Here is a 17662-nt window from a genome sequence, read left to right on the forward strand (position 1 = left end):
ATGGGATGAGAAGGGGTGATAGGAACGAAACGCTTACGCGTAGAGAGCAATGCAAGTAAGGCAGACCGCTACAACAGGGATATCATCCCTCCAGTAGGCCAACAGCAAATTCAGTGCGGATATCTCGAAGGGTACAGTCAATGCCATATAGATGAAAAAATTCCAGCCAGCCATGAAGCCCCAAGCATCGTCCACCCATTTTCCAGCTAGCGAGATGAAACCACCGTTGACTGGCATATAGGTGGTCATCTCGGCAATACAGTTGTTCAGCAGACCGACCATGATACATTCAATACCAAAGGCTAGCAGTAAACTTGCAGGTCCGCCCTTGTAAAGGGCGCTTCCAATGGCGATAAAAAGGGCGGTGCCGATAGAGCCCCCTATGGCGATAAGCTGGATTTTGCGTGGACCAAGTCTGCGATGTAAGCCCGCAGAACCCGCGTGGGTGAGGCGAGTTTCACCAGCGTCCGTGGTAATTATGGTCTTGAGGTCTTGGTCTTCAAAGTCTTTCTCATGTTTGTCTTGTGTCAAAAGAGACATGTCAACCTTGGTTGACGAAGAGGGAGCCATAATGAACTGAATGGCACTGTGGATAGCAGCTGATTGCATCGGGTTGGGGGAAGGCGCTCCTTTCTGGACGGTATCTGAAAGCAGTCTTCTTATATTCTTCCTGCTCACCGTCGCCCAGCGAAGGGGCAAGCATCAGAAGGTCTGGCTTGGTGTTGTGCGCGACCTTATCGCAGAATCTCCACATTAATCTGCATACACGAGACCACCATACCTGATGTGGAAATTTCCCAGCAACTTACCTACTAGTAAAATTCCTAATTGGGGTTCTTTTAGCACCGCCGCGAACTTCCACCAAGCGCGCAGGCCAATAGAGCCTCCATCCTATCGCCTGGAACAGGTTGCAACAATCCCTTTATATTCCCCGGGGATGAGTGGGGAATATCGCCCACGTTCCATGTCTCATGCCCCAGACCCCTCAAAAGTGGCAGCAAGAAGACCCATCTCGAACGTGAGGTAGCCGGATAAGGGACGTGCATTGATTCTGGATAGATATGGCATCTCGAGCAAAATTCCGGTGCATGGAGAAATACTATGTATTTCGCTCAAGCATGTACCCGAGTTACTAGTCACACATCACGACATCTCGAGAAAACTGATTTACTTTGTCATCACATAGAGATATCCATAAGTCTGTCAGAACTACGAATTCTGGGTGCTTCCGTGCTCCACTTCTATTTCCAGTGTCAGGTATATGGGAACGAAACATGTTGAGTTTCTGACCTCTCCGTTCATCTCTTGCCAAACTGAAATCATCGAGGCTTAGAAAAAATATTGTATTGTTCTATTGGACAAAAGACATGCTGTTATATCATACAATGTCCCAATGCCTTGAAGCGGAGAAGTGCAGCATGACAACTTATCAAAACGTGTGCGAAGCCCAGTATTGGATCGTTACAAAATCATCCAGGGAAGGCCAGGCCAGGCCACAAGCCATCAGTGGGAAAGGTGCGGGATGCGGTAACGAACCTCAAAAGACGTTCCACTGGCTTCAAAAAGCAGCCACTCCTTTAACGATGTTCATTCACATTCGACCACCAATTCCTAGTGGCTTTTACCCTGACATGGGATTATCAAACGTCTCGATGACGATAGTTGCGCCAACCGACAGGGTCACACATGGTGTACCACCCCGCAGAAGGATATTTCCACGTTGAGTCGAAGCATTATCTCGCCGGTGTACGCGGCTGTCAAGTCTGATAGGTAACATAGGGGAAAAATTAACCGGAAATATCGTAGCTCACCTGACTGTAGATTCTGAACTGATAAGCGGTGAAGCTTCCACTGCTAGTTATCTACTACCGAAGGTCTTCCCCTGAGAAGTGTGCCCTGTGAGAAATTCAAAGGGTCATATTCATTGTTGGAAAAGAGTTCTCATATCGAACAGTCAAATAATTCTCAAGTCCCAGCAGAAATGGCAACCGTAGACATCCTGTCTCCCAGCGTCACTTTGAAAACCATTGGACCTCCACCAGTCGTGGGTCCAACGACGAAAAGGCCGACTCGTCCTACCCAGCAGATCCCGCAATCCGTCATTGTAAACGCCCGCAACATTGTGAGGCAGGAGTTTGATCCAGCCAGGCATTTGAACTATGTTCCCCCCAAGAAGATCATTAGCATGGCAGACATCGGGCTCGAGGGTGCTGGCATCTCGGATACCGCGGTATCGGAACCATTCAGTCTCTTCACCGACGAAGCCATAGCACAAATTAGAGCGGAAATGTTCAGCGAAAAAGTGCTTGAGAAGTGCCAATTTGCCTCGAGCTTTGCGAGCAACATGATAAGGGGCTATGATGAAAGGCAAGCTCTTTTTTCGTCTCGCGGAGGCCCAGGTATCAGGCTGACCTGGCGCCACAGTCTCGCTCCGTTCACCTTCAAAGCTTGGTATAGCCCCGAGGTCGCCAAGGCTGTTTCAGAGATCGCCGGGATTGACTTGGTGCCTGTCATGCCTTACGAGATCGGTCACTGCAATATTTCTGTCAACAACAGAAAGCCAGATCAAGCTGAGCTCGAGCGCATGAGAAACCATCCCGGTGAGAGTATGGAGGCTTTCGCGTGGCACCGTGACAGCTATCCCTTTGTCTGTGTGACCATGCTCTCTGACTGCAGTGACATGGTCGGTGGAGAGACTGTATTGCGTACAGGCGACGGCAGAACTATGAAAGTCCGCGGACCCAGCATGGTGGGTGTATTGAAATCTTGGTGCCGTCCAGCTCTCTACTGACATCCCGGCACAGGGCAGTGCTGTCGTCCTTCAAGGCCGTTATATCGAGCATCAAGCCCTCAAAGCGTTCACCGGCGGCGAGCGCATTTCCATGATCACACCATGGCGACCCAGATCGCCACTGGTGAAGGACGAAATTGTCCTTACCACCGTCCGTCCCATAAGCTATCAGGATGACCTCTACCCTCAGTTTGCCGAGTACAGACTCCAGACCCTGATCGCACGTCTTGAATGGCAGCTGGCTCAAATTCGGAGGCACGGTCAGAACGGGCAGAAGTTTGATCTTGAGGGCGTTCGAGAATTCCTGGGTCATCAGGGGGGATACATTAATGATACTTTGGCCGAGATGTTCAAGTACGAAGACTAATCAGAAACGCCAGGAGTTATTCCTCAATGCCTCCACTTGTGGTTTAACGGTGCAATTCCTCTAGGCAGAAGGCATACAGCTACCAACAGCGGAATAGATAGCGCATAGATCTGATATTAATCTCGGTCTTTCCCCGATGTGTTCGCGTTCACAGCCAGGGATATACTTCGCCTTGGTAATTAATGCGTACGCGAGAACGAACTGCATCTCAAAATGTAGAGCGCGGTAGCCTTTCGATGGATTGCTTGACTCGTGCTTATCAACGCAAGGCAACTCGTTCATCGTTGTCTTTCGGACTAGCAATCACTGTCCGTGGGCTAAGATATAGTATCAGAGTCGACGGAGAAACTGAGATTCGACGTTCCTTATCTGCAGGTAATCAGAATCAGGGAATGTCGCATCCAATTTTCCTATCGGAGACTAAAAGTCCGCCAACTGCTCCGGCAAATATTGGCACGGCGCCGCGACTACCTCCTTTATCTCCGTTTCAACACTGAAAATTACGACATACAGCAACCAGTGGAATTGTAATTTCGATGATGGCCTGGGTCTTGTACGAATTACCTCTTAAAGAAGTAGTACGCGCCAGGCCGCTACCAGACAATAGGGCCAACTATGGACCTTGGCACAACATGTCGAGCCTTGCCACGAAAGGCGAAATTATTTTTGTGAACAATATATGTTATAGGACTGCTGGTGGATTAACATCTGTTGGAGAGAGTAGTCCTTCACAGCCAAAATATCAGAAAATGTCGTTCTCCCCTTCTTCTTTGAAAGACCCCAGCCTGTTTGTCGAAAGGGCATATATCGATGGCCAGTGGGTACGATCCAAATCGGGACGGACGTTTGAGGTCAAGAACCCGGCTACCGACGAAATTATCGGATCGGCTCCAGAGTCAGATCTGGACGACCTACGCGATGCCATCAACGCCGCGTCCAAAGCGTTTGAGACGTGGAGGTTACAGTCCGGTCGCCAGCGCGGCAGGATTTTGCGCCGGTTCTTTGAGCTCCTAGTGGAGAATAAAGAGGATCTAGGCAAGATTATCACCGCTGAGAACGGCAAAGCCAAAGGCGATGCTGTGGGCGAGGTTCTCTTCTCAGCAAGCTTTTTTGAATGGTTCTCGGAGGAGGCTGCTCGAATTTACGGAGACATTATTCCACACAGCGCTCCTGACTCCAGGACGCAAGTTATCAGGCAACCTATAGGGGTCTGCGGCCTTATTACACCATGGAACTTCCCTCAAGCGATGGCTGCACGTAAGGTTGCCGCGGCCCTCGCGGCGGGATGCACAGTGGTACTCAAGTCGGACGGGCTAACACCTTTCTCCTCGAACGCCCTTGCTGTCCTTGGGGAACATGCGGGTATCCCCAAGGGCGTATTCAACGTTATTACCGCGCTCAGAAATACACCACAACTCGGCCTTGGGCTTTGCGAGTCGGATATTGTCAAGAAGATTTCGTTCACTGGTTCTACAAGAGTTGGCAAACTACTATTTGCACAATCGGCCGGGACACTGAAGAAGCTCAGTCTTGAGCTGGGGGGTAATGCCTCGTTTATCGTCTTCGATGATGCCGAGATAGAGACGGCCGTTACTAGCGTTCTGATCGCCAAATTCAAGGTTACAGGGCAGACTTGCGTATGTGCCAACCGTATATTCGTCCAGGAGGGTATTTACGAAAAGTTCAGCCAGAGGTTCGTGGAGGAAGCTAAAAGATTTCGGGTTGGGAATGCGCTGGCCGATGACTCGATCACTCATGGACCTCTGACAAACGGCGTAGAGAAGATCAGAGCTCACATCGAAGACGCTGTGGGCAAGAACGCGAAGGTGTTGTTAGGTGGCCATCGACTTCCTTCCGTGGGAAAGAACTTTCACGAGCTCACTATTCTCGGCGATGTTAACGATAGCATGCAAGTTGCCGGAGAAGAGACATTTGGCCCTCTCGCAGCGCTGATGAAGTTCTCGACGGAAGAGGAAGTCATCAAGAGAGCCAACAATTGCGACGTGGGACTGGCATCCTACCTAAAGACTACAAACCTAGCAAGGGCTCACCGTGTGTCGGAGAAATTGGAAACAGGAATGGTTGCTATCAACACTGGAGTGATTTCAGACGCTCCAGCACCGTGAGTTGAATCGCTGTTCTTCCATTTCTAGGCATACTAACTGTATTAGATTTGGGGGTGTCAAACATTCTGGGTTTGGTCGCGAGGGCAGTAGATTCGGTCTCGACGATTACCTTACACTGAAGACAATCGTCACGGGAGGCATCAAAATATGAGCTAGGTTTGATTAGCGACAAAGAAGTCCGCCGAATATATTTCTATATTCGAGTTTTCTGGTGCACTGGCACGGTATAAACAAGTGTCGACCCTGTAGAGGAATAGAGACGAAACCCGACCAGCCAGTGGAATGAAAATGATGCGAAAGCGCTGTGCCGGGAGTTATAGGATTGGAGCGCATCTTGACCAACATGCCATCCCTAAAAAAAAACCTATCAGCTGGGTAACCACCTAGAGCAAACTGCATAATTGGCGTTCGTCTTGCTAGGTTCAAGCATTCGCCTATTCCCGCATGACTCATTCGCGGGTTCAGTCGGAGCTTCAGGCGGTCAGGCGCAAGGCCCCCATCCCAGCTTTCCTTAGGCTGCGGGGATTTGGCGGGTACTTGTACAAGCTTCTGGCATCGTATCTGATATTCCTCTATATCATGCCCGTACGTCCAGACTTGAGCGTATCTTTCTCGAGTATTTAATAGCTCAACGGCACAAAAGGCAGCCAGCAGCGAGCCCCAAACACACAAGAGGATTCAGCGTCGCGAATCACGATGGACAATGACAACTCGGACAGTCTTGTCCTTCAGGACGGACGCAAACTCGGATACACACAGTTCGGCTCTCCGACGGGGCGTGCAATCTTTTTTGTGCATGGCCACCCAGGATCCCGCCTCGAGGGCGTCCATCTCCACGACGTCGGCCTGAAATTAGGGGCCCGAATCATCTGCGCAGACAGACCTGGGATTGGATTGAGCTCGCCACAGCCAGGCAGAACACTCCTTGATTGCCCAAAGGATCTGGAACAGCTGGCAGATCATCTCAAGCTGGAGAAATATGGTGTCCTGGTACGTGCAGCCCGAGTTCTTTCCAGAGTCCTTGGGACAGCGGGACTAAAGATGATTGCGATATAGGGAGTGTCAGGAGGGGGTCCATATGCCCTCGCTTGCGCTTATGCGTTACCCAAAGACAAGCTCAAGTGTGTTTCGATCGTTTGTGGCCTCGGGCCCGTGTATGAGATTGGCATGAAAGGTGCGCGTTGGCTGAACTGGATTGGGTTCGCGTTTGGGTATCGATATTGCCCATCCTTCCTCAATCGATGGTTCTGGCAGTCGCAAACATGTGGTCGCTTGGACCTGAGTGACGAGGAACGCTTTAAGCGGCACATGAAAGAATTCTCACAGCCAAGGTCGGCGGCCGACCAGAAAGACTTTGAAGTCATGGCAAACGAAGTCAATGCTCGGCGGTTCCTGCAGGCGTCTCGAGCATCCTTCGCTCAAGGGTACGACGGTGCGTTACAAGACGGTAAGATACTGAGCTCGCCCTTCGGCTTCCGCATTGAGGACATCCGTCCGGACCTGCCAGTGCAGCTGTGGTACGGGAAGCTGGATGTCAACGTCCCACTCAATCACGGGGAGACGATAGCAAAGCGTCTCGGCGAGCGAGCAGTTCTTCGGGTGGAGGATGAGACACACGCCAGCATCTTTTTCAACTGGCGGGAACAGTTCCTCGGAGATTTGGTACGGAGTATTTGAGCGTGGATCCGCCCTTCTGTAATATTAACGTCTAGAAACTCGCATCTCAGCCAGGCTAAGATCAAACTAGTCAGTGTACATACAATACATCCCAGCTCCAGAGGTATCGAAAGACATGACGAGCCACGATATTCGAGAAGTGCACCCTTCGTGTCCTGAAAAACCCAATAGCCACTTTGCCGTAGGCTGGTTGTAATATCCGGCTCAAGTACGAGGCTGAGGCTGAGGCTGTGCCCCGCACAAGGCTGCCTGGACCAATTGAGCATTGCACTATGCAACCCCGCAGCAACTTCCTTAGCTTGGCGCAGCTGAAAGATATCCAGCCTGATTTCGCGCAGAAACCTTTCACCTTGCTTCGCATCAACGCTTCTGCTTCAAGACTGACATATTGAGACCTGCTATTATGTGCGTTGCTTGTTGTTCTTTCACGAGCCATAGGCCGTGAGGCGCTTGTGTGCATTCCGCTTCAGACTCGGGCGAAAACGAAGGATATGCCCACTGCCCGTTAAGCAGGCTGTGGCCGATCACAATCGGGGGCATCGTGATTCTCTCTTAAGAAACCTCTAAAACTACGGGCAGTTCTGCCGTGAGCAGCCATAAGTTCGGAACAGGCATACTTACACGCAGACAAACAAATTACAGTATCTGTTACGAGCCATATTGCCTGCCTCTGTGATTACATGTTCTTCTAACAATCAGGATGAGCTTTGGATTTGGAGTCTCAGACTTCATAACTCTTGCAACTTTCACATGGCAGGTGAGTTCCAGGCCTTGATAGATCTGGACATGAGAAATCACGTCGGGATTTCGCCACGCTGCTGATTTGTTGTCTTGGATCAGGTTGTCGAGCGATGCAGGTCTTCGACTGCGCAATTCAAAGACATTTCTCACGAAGTTAGCAACCTTCACTTCGTCCTCAAACAGATTGAGAAGCTTTTGAAACAGAGCACATTATCTCCGGAAGAACAGTATGAGCTCTCACAAATCTGTCAGCCTTGTAAAGAGTCCCTAAAAGAATTGGAGGGGTTACTTGATAAGCATTCCAGCCTCTTGTCTGTGCACAAGCGGCCTCTCGATATTGCTCGCTGGGCAAGCCGTGATATGGGGGCAATTCGCGCAAAGCTTCACGGTAACATCATGTCACTGTTAGCATTTAATGTCACTCTTTGCAGGTAGGTGCTACTGTCGAGCACTATTTCCTGCACTAACACGTAGCAAGCGTTCGCACAGGTTCGATCCTGACCAATCAGACAGGTTCAATTGAGCGACAGATCCAAATGCTGGCGATGCAGACCGATTCAAACGAGCGACATATTGAATTGCTGGCAGGGCAAGCTCAAATTCTTGAGACAATGAACATCATAAAACAAGAATACGAAGAGGGGACAAGGCAACGACCGGCTTACAGTCAAGTTCAACCTAAGGACCTTGCCAAAGACAACAGCGCGGCGTGGGAAGAGATAACTTCCGAACTCGAAGCTGCTGGAGTAGAACGAAAATCAACCGCACTAAACGAATCTTTCATCCGAGCGTGGATCGATGAGGTTGTGAACCCAGCCATTCCTGACTCGGTCGAGTCAAACCTGGATCACAAGCTTCATGACAACTACAATCGTTCAACGACCCCCGGCCCGCATGCGCCACCGCATGTTTCAACAACATTACGAGGCTCTTCAACAGATACACATGCGCCTTTACCGTCATCGAGGAGCTTTTCTGACTCGAACCCCACAACCGCAATGACCCTTCGCGATCAGCTTGATTTCTCTGAAGCTCAGCACCTCCTACTTGGAATAATTGATAAGTTCACAAAAGACGATGGGCTAACATTCGAAGAAGTAAAGAGTGTATTCGACCTCTTGCGAAAGCCTGGTCAGGATTTCGTTCTTCAAGTCCACCTTGAAGATTGTGTCCAACGAATGAACACCGCAAGGGAGACGCCGCTAAAAGGGAGCGTACTTACATCACTGATAGATGCAAGAGAAGTTGAACGCAATGGTAGATGTTTGCTTGAAGAATGGGGGGATTTGATCTATTCACTTTGCAGTGCATACTCTGCCGCTGAACGAGAGAATCTTTTGGCGTTTTGCACTTTGTCAAATGAACGTGGCAGACAACAAGCACTGGCCGAGATCCAGCGGCTGGTAAAAATGGAGAATCTACAGTTCTGCCCCCCTCTGTGCTGGGCGGTGGATCGTGGGCAAGATTCTAACCGATACCAGCTGTTGAAATTTTCACGTCGACCACCAGAGGACCCGGTCGATCACATATACTTGCTCGATGGCGAACCAGTCGGGAGTGGACCAATGTTGGACATCGAGTCCTTCCAAGGCATGTCCATTGTTACCACGAAAATTCTGCTGCCCAAGCTGAATTCTTTCCTCAGCGCTTGGGAGCCGTTCTTGGAGACGTTGGAGCTGCACCACCGGTCTGAATACGAGTCATCTTTGCAGGCAATTTTCGATGCAGCGACCAAATTCTATGACCTGCAAGGGTCACAATCGGCTTACGCGCGCAATATCCTCGACTGGCCTTTCGAGGCCGCCAGATATCTGCCTTACGCGAGCATACTGCAGACCTGCCCTTCTAATTTATTGCTCGAAATTCGGTCACGCTGCCTTGAACTGTTTACTCTAATCGAGGGCTGTGTCTACGACTTAGTCGAATCAAGTGATACCTTGCTAATCCCGAGCCAGCCGCTTGACCTTATTCCTTCGACAGATGGTCGCCGATCATCCTATCATGGAGAGCTCGAGAATGCCCCATGGCAATTGCTGAGGATGAAGGATCGTGCCAATCTAATCAAAAAACTTAGTGCAACATGGGACGATATACAGGACGATATCAAGTTGTGCAGCCCTTGGCTCAACGAAAATGATGTGAATTTTGAGTCTCGAATCTGCGACCACATGGCGGATACGATAGATTTCCGCAAGTTTCAGAAGTCGTTGCGCACCGTGAATCGAGTGATATTACAAATTCGCGACTTCGAGGGCTTGAGCAGCCGGCTTCCAATGCAAAGCAAAGGCGTTCTGCGACGTAAGGTTGCAACTAGTGTGGAAGGTAAGACGCTGCTCTGATCGAGCCTGGAAGCTCCTCAAACAGATGTATTAACGGAGCAAAACAGATCTCGGGATTGATGTAGAGCACCATTCTTCGACAGGCGGAAACCCTGTCGAATCTCACGGTAGCCCAGGGTGGCTGTTTACATTGTGAGTACCCATTTCCTGTGCTGAAGTGTCAGCTGACAACTTCATTTAAGTAATGCGAGAAAAGATGATTCTGTCTCTATCAGGATCCGGCTTCCAAAGACAGGCTCACTTCAGACATTTATCCATTTCTTCGAGCTTCAGCACTTTACTGAAGGAGTTTCAAGTAAGATCCCTCTGCACATGCTGCGCATGCCGCTAATCTCATTTAGTCGAGATGACACAACGAATGGATGAATACCCAATCATTCTCGACAAGCCCTCTGTGAAGATGCTCGTGTCCATCTCTATTCATGAGCAATGCCTACTGTCACCCGAAAAACAAGCCGTGGGCATGAAAGAAGAATGGACGAGCAAGGAAGACTTGTTTGGCCGAAGCTATTACGAGAGCCAGGATGAACGACGCTCGACGATAATATTGTCTGCTCCGCCACAGGCAAAATTCCCCTGTGGCGGTCCGACGAGGTCTGATCTCCGCCAAAGATTTGAGGTCAGGGACCGTGGTCGGCAAGACGGCATATCGGCATCATCTAGCTGCCATGCCGGAAATGAAGACGAGGTTATTGTGTCGGACGGTTCAGTTGTTCACGGTCACAATACAGAGATGTCGAGACAAGATGCGGCTCCGACCTCAAGCGAGACCGGCGAATCCCTGTTTGGCCCTTTCTCCTTGGTGATTCTGCTCCTGTCAATCCTTTTCTGCTGCGTAAAATTGTGGTTGTGGATCGAGCAATTCCTTCAGGCGGTTGGTATACGTTTAGGGTTGCTATAAGGAGTGAGTAGAGTGATGGCCAACAGCAGGGACATCGCAAGCTTGAGCCAAGTCTGCTGTGAGGAATGGTGCCTCCCATTCCCTAACCTATCCAGCAAAAAGGCGGGATATCTCTCCATTGTTGATGGAGTATTCGGCACTATTACTATTGTAGATAAGGATACTCACGTCAGGACGCCCTGACGTCTGCATACCTAGTTCCAACTAATAATCGCCACACAGATTGCGCGATTTGATTACACAGTGGAAAATTCGAAGTGTCAGTGGTTGTCACTGAGTCCTCGTGCTCACGCCAGTGCTCGTAGCAAACATCCATCCCGTGATATTAGTTGCGCTGTTAGGTGAGCTTGACCTGGGATCCAGATTCACACCCGCCGAACGAAGCATAGATCCATTGCCGTTCGAAGTTATTGCATATTACGTTTCCTTACCGACAAGTTTCACCGAGTCGTTCGGCTCTGGCCTTTCAATCCCAATATTTGCTCAACCTTCTGTCAGCACCCTCTAGCAGTGAGAAACGGCAAGTAGGGCTCAAGCCGACTTGGTGGCCCGGAGAAAGCAATATAGCGCATCCATCTTGACCGATCCACACCCAAGTACTTTGCCTATGACAAGGTTTAAAGCCTCTTTAACCAACAGGTTTAGATATCGCACGGTCAGCATGTCGTTGCCGAGATGCAGCACTGTGTGGGAAAGTAGGTAGCGTTAGGGGGAACTCAAAGGACTGAGCTTAGTGCCAAGGCAAAAGCTGTGACGCGCGAACGTCGCCGTGCAGCTTGGGCGTCTCGGCAACCTCTTTTTGCGATTCAACTTGTAGCATACGGTCACGAGTCAGTCGCAGCTTATTGCCCAATCGGTGGATCTAGATAAGTCCGAAATACCGAAAGTCCGCGCCGAGAGGGCGGATCAGCCAATCGAAGGGCATTTTGAGACGAGGCTCCACTTCTTAATACGTCCCATATCTACTACTTTGGCCAAGGGCTGCTCCTCTCTGGATTGGGGAGTGTTGTAGCTGCCCGACCTTCGAAAATGGGTTCCCTTCCTACCCCTAATCTTCCTCAGAAGAAGCACTATGCCAGCTTGCGAGAGTTCTTGGCTGCTCTCGCAGATCTGGGCGACGTTGCAGAGATCACGCGCGAGGTCGACACCCACCTCGAGATCGGGGCCGTCATTCGACGCAGCCATGAAAACTTCGCCCCTGTCCCAATTTTCAGCAACATACGCGGCCACGCTGGATATCGCGTGGTCGGGGCGCCCCTGTCCTACAGCTCCCTGCCTAAGGCGCGGATGGCACGAATCGCCATGACGCTGGGACTCGATCCCTCGACGCCCGGCACGGAAATTGTCCAGATTCTGGCAAAGACGACCAAGCTGCCAGCCATTCCTCCGGTCATTGTCGAAGAAGGTCCGGTCCATGAAAACATTCTGCTGGGTGAAGATGTTGATCTCCTCAAATTTCCCACACCGTTGATCCACTTTGGCGACGGAGGCCGGTTCTTCAACACCTTGGGGTTTTGGGTGGTGCGCAGTCCAGACGGAAAATGGACAAACTGGTCGATTGCCCGTGCCATGATCCTGGACAAAAAACACTTGACGGGAGTTATTGCTCCATACCAGCACAACGGAAAGATCTTTGAAATGTGGCGCAAGATCGGGAAACCCATGCCTTTTGCGTTGGTGCAAGGAGCAGAGCCTGCGTCTCTGTTCGCGGGTGGCATGCCCCTTTCCGATGGCGTGGACGAGGCCGGATACCTGGGATGTCTTTTCAATGAGCCACTCAAACTAGTCCGCTGCAAGACAGTCGCCCTCGAAGTGCCTGCGCAGGCAGAAATTGTCGTCGAAGGCCATGTTTCGCTAACCCGGCGTGCTCCAGAGGGCCCGATGGGCGAATTCCATGGCTACATTTCGGACCGAATCCGGGAGAAGCCAGTGTATGAAGTCAGCGCCATCACGCACCGCAACAATCCGCTCTTACCAGTCACGTCTGCTGGGAAGCCAGTTGACGAGGACCACACGATTACGGGGGTCTCGGCATCGGCGATGGTACTGGAGGCATTACGAGACCACGAACTGCCCGTCACGTCGACATGGGCACCCCCAGAAGCGGCACAACAGCTCCTCACGGTGTCAGTCCCTCGAAACTGGTATCAGAGAGTGGATTTATCTGCGGACGACTTTGTGCGAAAGATTGCAGTCACGGCCAAGTCGATCCATGGAACGCAGCGATACACACGCATTCTCGTTTGCGATGATGACATCGAGCTGTCCAACCACCGGGACTTGATCTGGGCGTGGAACACAAGGTGTCATCCTGCCACTGGCCGCATCAGGCTGGATGACCAGCCGATCAATCCCGCGATCCCATTCTATCCCGAGATCAACGAACAGCTGCAGAAGTTCCTCGCTGACCCTGAGAATGCGACATGGAGGTTCTCGGGCACAATTGAGGCGCTAAACTGCCTTCGCCCGGCGGGGTGGGATCCTAGAAGTCTATCAGACTTTGCCAATAACTTCCCTGAGGATCTACAAAAGAAGGTTATTGAACACTGGATAGGATGAGAGTACTTCATGTTGAGAAGTAGTTTGTCCCGAGGGAATCAGCTGAACTCCCTCTTCCGTAAATGTCATGCCAGCCCAATATCTTCCAGATTGAGGTTGACAGTGACGAACTGGTTACATGGAATAGTTTTACCAGGTATTGCACATTCGAGAGCTTTGTGAGACCCGGGTCCTCCAATTTCTTTCGTCGTGTATAGAAAGTCGAGCGCACCTAAAGCGCAGGGCAGGAAGTGTCACTGAACCAATGGGCTAATTAATGGCTACGAAAGGTTGCATCTAGGCAGAGCTGGCCCTGTTCGACCGAGGGCCAGCTGGTCCGAACAGCCCCGCTTCTCCGCAGCTCTTTTATAGCTTAGACTGATTGCATTCTCGTTCCCAAAATCCCCTGCTGGCAATAACAACAGCAGGCGAACATCGAAGAGCAGAATGGCATCGGCAGAGGTGAGCCCCCACGGGCAATATTCAATTAGGGCATGCCGAGGATGCCATCGCCGCAAAATCAAGTGCAACGCGTCCACCATGGGTTTGCCTTGTGGAAACTGTATACGCAGTGGTCTCAGCTGCGAAGTTGTCCCGAGAAAGAAGTACTTGTGTCGCTCCCAATATCTAATAACGTGCCAGTGAAGGCTGATGTTCTTCAGGCGTAGGAAAACAACAGGCCTCGCACGAACAGCTTACACTGCTTCCGACACGGAGATTCCTGGCCACTCGACTGTCCAACCCGCCCAGAGCAAGGAATCCGCGCATTTTATACCTCTCCATGAAAGTACCAGCGACTCATTCCGCTTCGAGAACAACCCACCTCAGCGGCAAACCACCGACACCCATCTTGAGGACGAATCCAGCAACCGAGATACTGAGCACGATGGGGGCTATGGCACTGTTGCTCTGGATACGGCGATGGATGCGCAGAGGCTTTCTGGAGAAGACCCCATCCCATTCTACTTTGGTGCGAGACTCCATAACTCATTGCAATCACACTGCTTACGGCTGATGTGCAGGTGACGCACAAAATGGCAGTCATTTCACCTTTGAGCTCTGCTTGTCCAACTTCTCGTCATGTCCCAAAATCTATTTCATTCCCCGCAACAGCACAACCCGAGTGCTGGAACCCGAAGATCTAGAATACCTGGAGCGCAAGGGGGCGTTGGCCCTGCCTTCCGACCACATTTGCGATCATTTGCTTCGCTCCTACTTCCAACATGTGCAGCCGCTCACCCCGATCTTGGACACCAAGTCCTTTTTGAACCAGTATCTGTCGAAGGATCCACAGAAACCAGGCGTCCTCTTGATGTATAGCATCTTTTTTGCCGCAGCAAACTTTGCTGACCCATCGACCTTGGACACTGCGGGCTTTTCGTCACGGAAGGCACTGAAGAGAGCGATGTATCAGCGAGCTAAGGTTCCACTCTGTCCATCGTCCATCCCTTGATATCCCTGCTGACCCCAACCTCGAGCAGGCCTTATGGGACACCGAATACGAGGATGACAAGATCAGGCTCATTCAATCCGCGATCCTTCTCAGTTTCTGGTATGCGGATGCCACGGATCGTGCAGGGCCGTGGCATTGGGCGGGCGTGGCGATCAGCTTGTGTCAAGGCTTGGGCTTCCATCGTTCCTTGGAGTTGGTTGTGCCAGACTCCCGCAAGATTCCTGCATACGGCCGTTTATTCCGCCGGCTCTGGTGGAGTTGCTTCTTGCGAGACCGTTGGTTGTCCGTTACGCTAGGTCGCCCAATGCGGATTCGCCTGGATGACTGCGATGTACCTATGACCACTATCGAGGACGTTACCCACGAATGGGCAGACATCCCTCGTGCCCAAAAAGACACATACTTTCCATCTGGCTACCCTCTCCTCGCGGAATGTTGGGTACAATTCGTCAAGTTAACTGTCGTCCTCGGCAAGGTCATAGCCGTGCATTATTCCCCCAACAAATTGCGTCCTGATCGAGCCGCATTTCAAAAGTGTGAGGATGAACTTCGACGGTGCGGTCAAGAGCTGCATGCGATCGAAGAACGGCCAGATTGGGATTTTCGGCTCTATCGGCACCATTTGCACCTATTTTATGAGTATTCCATCCTGACTCCGCGTATTTCTGGTTCGAGCTGAATTAACATTAGAGATAGGGCTACAACTATCATCTTGTATCGGCGGTATATTCGGGCTGTGCCCTGCAATCTGCCTGCAAAAGACCACGATTGGTGGCAAACGACAGCACGCCAGAAGTGCCGCTCTGCTGCCGACCGGGCGACATCGGTGGTCGAAGACCTTCTTGAATCAGAAATGGTACACTACTTGAAGCCAATGAGTACTAGTACCATTGTATCAGCTATGGGAATCCATCTTCTGGATTGGATGTCGGCACAGAGCACCTTATCTAAGCGCCTCAGTCACGCCCGGCTGGAGATATGTGTTGAGGCACTGTCAAAACTGCGGAGCACCTACTGGGGCGCCACATATGCTTGTCTTCTCTTTGAGAAGGCAAAGGCGAGAATCCTGGAAAAGACGCTCTTGACCCCCGATTCTATCGTGGACGAATCAGCTCCACTGGCAATAGCTCCAGAAGAGACGGGGGCACCCCATGAAAGGTGGCCAGACAGTCTTCCACCGTTGGTTTCGACGCCTGACTGGAACGGTCTGATAGGGAGGTCAGTGAAGATTCCTACTATTCTGTCCAGTCCCACGTATCACTAAGTGCTTCATTAGCCAAGCCATGGATATGGAATTTCCTATGGACCTGGGGCTGTTATTGACCTCTGAAGGTTTACAAGATCTATTCTAGAGAGGCCCGTCTTTCTGCCCTACGAGTAGAACTCTCCACCAGCGTGGAGGCTTTTTTCGGTCAATATCCCGTGACCTCGATCCAACATCCAAGCAAGAACGCATTATTTTACTGCACCGCTACGCTTTTGTCTTCAAGCGTCAATCCCTTCGGAATCCAGTCCACCGTTCAAAGCTGTCAGTACGTATATGGAACGCATCCAGCATTCGGCCCACGCTCTGATCAATCACGTCTTCCAAATCCTTTGGTCGCGTATAGAAAGCGGGCACCGGAGGGAAGATGATGGCACCCGCCCGCCGGAGAAACAACATGTTTTCGAGGTGAACATCGCTCAGGGGTGTCTCGCGGATGGCAAGCAGGAGCTTCCTGCTCTCTTTCAAAGTGACGTCGGCCGCACGCGAAATCAAGTCGTCCGAGTAGCCGATGCGGATCGCCGCCAACGTCTTCATACTGCACGGCACGACGATCATGCCGTCGTGCTGGAAGGAGCCGCTCGAGATCGGCGCCGACAAGTCCTTGGCCGTATAGTTGTATGTCGCCAGACCTCGCAACTCCAATTCCGACAGCGGCGTCTCATATTTCATCGTCGCCAGCGCCCATTTGCTCATCACCAGGTGTGTCTCGACGTCGAGCGCGCGGAGAATCTGGAGAATCCGCACCGCAAAGACCACACCCGTGGCACCCGTTATGCCGACCACAAGTCGTTTACGAGATGGACGTGGAAGAGGGTTGGGAGAGAGCGTGTCCGTGCGTGTCCACGAGCAAGTGGAGGTGTGTAGACGCCTGCATGAGGCTTGGAGGATGCTGTTGTTGGACGCTTTGGTGGGTGGAATCGGCTTCGCCAGGAAGATCGGGTCTCGAGCGCGGCCGCCTCGTAAGCACAGTGTAGGAATCTCAGTGCCACTGCTACCACGCGGGTGGCAGCGAAGTAAGTGCTGTATTGTCACCCTACTAACCAATGTCGAGACATTTGAAGACACCATCATGTATCGTAACCAACTTTGTATTTGCGAGTCTCGGCCTGCGTCCATATTTTGGCTGAATAGATGCAGTACCCTCTGTAGGACAATATTGAGAAATCCCAAGACAGCGTGCTCTGCTTGGAGATGTTTCCCAGGAGTCCAGCGTCAAGCGGAAATGGAGTCACTTCTCATCACTGCCTCAGCACCTTTCTTCTCCCTCGGCTGGCCAGTGTTGGTAGCGTGTACATTATCCTTTCCGGGGTCAAGAAAACTCAGGGGACACTGTCTGATGGCTCCTTAGCGAAACCCCGAAACCCCGTTACGGAGCCAATGTCCGTATGAGCCCAACCCCTCTGATGCTTACACTCGCTTCCAAGCACTTCACAGAAATGCCGAGCACGTAGGGGCCGTCGCG

At 51.3% G+C, this 17662-nt stretch overlaps 5 protein-coding genes across 5 annotated transcripts; 4 read left to right on the forward strand and 1 right to left on the reverse strand.

Annotated features, from left to right (window-relative positions):
- Nucleotides 1–1981: 1981 nt before the first annotated feature.
- On the forward strand, nt 1982–3158 carry PV07_09335 (uncharacterized protein; the record flags this gene model as incomplete). Its single annotated transcript, XM_016396582.1, has 2 exons — nt 1982–2749; nt 2805–3158. The coding sequence occupies 2 exons, from the start codon at nt 1982–1984 to the stop codon at nt 3156–3158; spliced, it is 1122 nt and encodes a 373-aa protein (XP_016246438.1).
- A 2715-nt stretch (nt 3159–5873) lies between these two features.
- On the forward strand, nt 5874–7081 carry PV07_09336 (uncharacterized protein). The gene is made up of 2 exons (XM_016396583.1): nt 5874–6274; nt 6341–7081. The coding sequence occupies exons 1-2, from the start codon at nt 5981–5983 to the stop codon at nt 6959–6961; spliced, it is 915 nt and encodes a 304-aa protein (XP_016246439.1). The 5' UTR covers nt 5874–5980; the 3' UTR covers nt 6962–7081.
- A 580-nt stretch (nt 7082–7661) lies between these two features.
- Nucleotides 7662–10942, forward strand: PV07_09337 (uncharacterized protein; the record flags this gene model as incomplete). The annotated part of the gene is made up of 6 exons (XM_016396584.1): nt 7662–7718; nt 7802–8133; nt 8181–10024; nt 10089–10173; nt 10224–10336; nt 10383–10942. The coding sequence occupies 6 exons, from the start codon at nt 7662–7664 to the stop codon at nt 10940–10942; spliced, it is 2991 nt and encodes a 996-aa protein (XP_016246440.1).
- Nucleotides 10943–14131: 3189 nt separating this feature from the next.
- On the forward strand, nt 14132–16285 carry PV07_09338 (uncharacterized protein; the record flags this gene model as incomplete). Its single annotated transcript, XM_016396585.1, has 5 exons — nt 14132–14450; nt 14503–14903; nt 14962–15572; nt 15630–16151; nt 16210–16285. The coding sequence occupies 5 exons, from the start codon at nt 14132–14134 to the stop codon at nt 16283–16285; spliced, it is 1929 nt and encodes a 642-aa protein (XP_016246441.1).
- Nucleotides 16286–16425: 140 nt separating this feature from the next.
- On the reverse strand, nt 16426–17316 carry PV07_09339 (uncharacterized protein; the record flags this gene model as incomplete). The annotated part of the gene is made up of 1 exon (XM_016396586.1): nt 16426–17316. The coding sequence occupies one exon, from the start codon at nt 17314–17316 to the stop codon at nt 16426–16428; it is 891 nt and encodes a 296-aa protein (XP_016246442.1).
- Between the last annotated feature and the right edge of the window lie 346 nt (nt 17317–17662).

Source organism: Cladophialophora immunda (assembly GCF_000835495.1).
Source record: "Cladophialophora immunda strain CBS 83496 unplaced genomic scaffold supercont1.5, whole genome shotgun sequence".
NCBI classification, from domain to species: Eukaryota; Fungi; Ascomycota; class Eurotiomycetes; order Chaetothyriales; family Herpotrichiellaceae; genus Cladophialophora; species Cladophialophora immunda.